Genomic DNA, 2,131 nt, shown 5'->3' on the forward strand with positions numbered 1-2,131 from the left:
CAATGCTTGGTAAGAAATGTACGCATTATCCTGCCCATGCAATTGTAACCCCTCTGTACAGTATGTTCACAAATAAAATAAAATAAAATTTAAAAAAAAAAGAAAAACAAATGAGAAGTTAAAACATTGTTCAAAGAAAGTCAATCATGTAACCAGACAAAGATATATTTACCTATCAACATATCTCTGTGTACTTAAAAGACTGAGGTAAATCTGGAGTTGAAATCTGGATGCTTTATGTTCTGACATTCATAGCCTTCCCTTTCCTTGAAGCAGACTCAATGAACTAAATGGGAATTCTAGGAAGTCAACACTCATTGTGAAAAGCTCAAATACCTCACCTGCTCTGTTTCACTGTCATGATGAACGCCACACCAACACAGAGTTTTGTATTTCTTAGACCAAAAGCAAAATAGATTGCAAACTGGTCTAATTAAAAGTGGGTTAATATCTTTGCCATTTTGCAGACCTATTGACAAAAGAAGAGATGATAGATTAGACCACAAAAAGTATCAGGACTTTCATTAAGAAATTAATCATTATTTACTTGAGAAGTAGGTTATTTCTTATGATGAGAGAAAAACTAAAACTAATCTCATACTTTAATAAATAGAACAGGGTTAACTGCAGAAAGAGGTGGAAACTAGTTTTCAGAAATCTACAAATTGTCTGATCAGGCAAGTTCAGCATTGCAGAAGTAAACAACATACATATTTAAACATATTTACCATGGAAAAAAAACTGGTATAATTTGTGGAGGGGAAGGGAAAAAGCAAATCATTTAAATAGGGTTACAGGTGGACCTATTGCAACAATGAGATGTACAAGTTGTTATGGCAAGCAGGAAAGTCTGTGAGCCTCTTATCTGCAATAAACCAACAGAGAACCAGAAGTGGCACTGTTGCTCAAGTGATAGGGCGCTAGACTTTAGATATTTATTCTATATACTCTATATTTATATTTTATTTATCTTTATTTATATTCTTTAGTCTTTAGATACTTAAATTAGACTTTTATAAATCTTCAATGAGCATTATAAAAGATTACTAAAAAGCTCCATACTTACAGGACCCTTAGTGACAGAACCTCATCTGGGAAGAGGTACCTACATAGTAGGACCATCTGCCTGCTAAATTCAATGCTTTCCTCAAAGGATTAGTGATATAATTTGCTGCTAACATGGTGCAATCACTTTATCACCTCTAATACTTGAAAATTTTGGAAGGAAAGAAAATACAGGAATTGACACCAGGGTAGTCATCCATCCTCAAGATGGTAAAGGATATTTCCAACCTGGTGTCACATAAGGGCTACTGAGGTAAAATTCACACCAGAACATGTCAATTCTGATACACATCTGGAAAAATGCATAGACTTGCAAGCCTTGAGATAAATATGTACCTAAATCCTGCTTGGCATGTAAGCAGTTTGACTTCTTGTCTGGTCTGTTTACTGGAAAAAGACACAGCCTTTTATCTGAAAGTATTTATATAAATAAAGATATGTGAGGAATCATTGCTATCAAGCTGAGAAATAATACAACCAGCATGGTAATGGCACAGTGGTGTTATAAATTTTATATTCTATTTCCTCTCATTCCCATGATTTTCTTAAATAAATTTAAGTGAGCATTTAGCAGCCCTGCCTAGAATATTAAGGCATTGGAACTTGCATATAGCAGTTCCTCTCCACCATTAGCATAAAAGCTGCCATTCTGACTTTGTGTTGAGTACAAATGCTAACTGCCCATGACTTTATGGACATTTAATGGTGGTAAAGAAGTAGAATTTCTAAATAATTTATTTAGTTACAATATTTATTCCAAAAAGTTAGAGACAAAGTGCTTGGGCCTATTCCATCCCACCAGCACTATGACTGATCCTTCTAATCCCGCATGGATTTGGGGACAGGAAAGAAAACAGACTCTAGTGATGAGACTATGACACAAAGTATAGATGTTAAACACCAGTACCAAAGATGGCAGAGAGCCCAGCAGGCTTCAAAAGACAAAGGAGGGAAAAGTAACAGCAAGACGCTTCTCTGCTTGTGAAGCAAGTTAGCCCAGGCAGATTCACTGAGATAGACGGTGAAGGGAACCTTCATATCTTACTGACATGAAAAGAAATGGATG

General features: G+C 35.4%; 1 protein-coding gene across 1 annotated transcript in view; it reads right to left on the bottom strand.

Moving 5' to 3' along the window:
• The window catches only part of LOC105988055 (sodium-coupled monocarboxylate transporter 2-like), a 57,378-nt gene that overhangs the window by 3,345 nt on the left and 51,902 nt on the right, over positions 1-2,131 (bottom strand). The window contains exons 13-14 of the mRNA XM_013019546.1: positions 1,238-1,293; positions 342-469 (exon numbers count right to left, since the gene is read on the bottom strand). Of these exons, the coding sequence (XP_012875000.1) occupies positions 342-469; positions 1,238-1,293 (184 nt within the window). The remainder of the gene's footprint in view (positions 1-341; positions 470-1,237; positions 1,294-2,131) is intronic.

This window comes from Dipodomys ordii, unplaced genomic scaffold (assembly GCF_000151885.1).
Source record: "Dipodomys ordii isolate 6190 unplaced genomic scaffold, Dord_2.0 Scaffold46, whole genome shotgun sequence".
In the NCBI taxonomy this organism is placed as follows: domain Eukaryota; kingdom Metazoa; phylum Chordata; class Mammalia; order Rodentia; family Heteromyidae; genus Dipodomys; species Dipodomys ordii.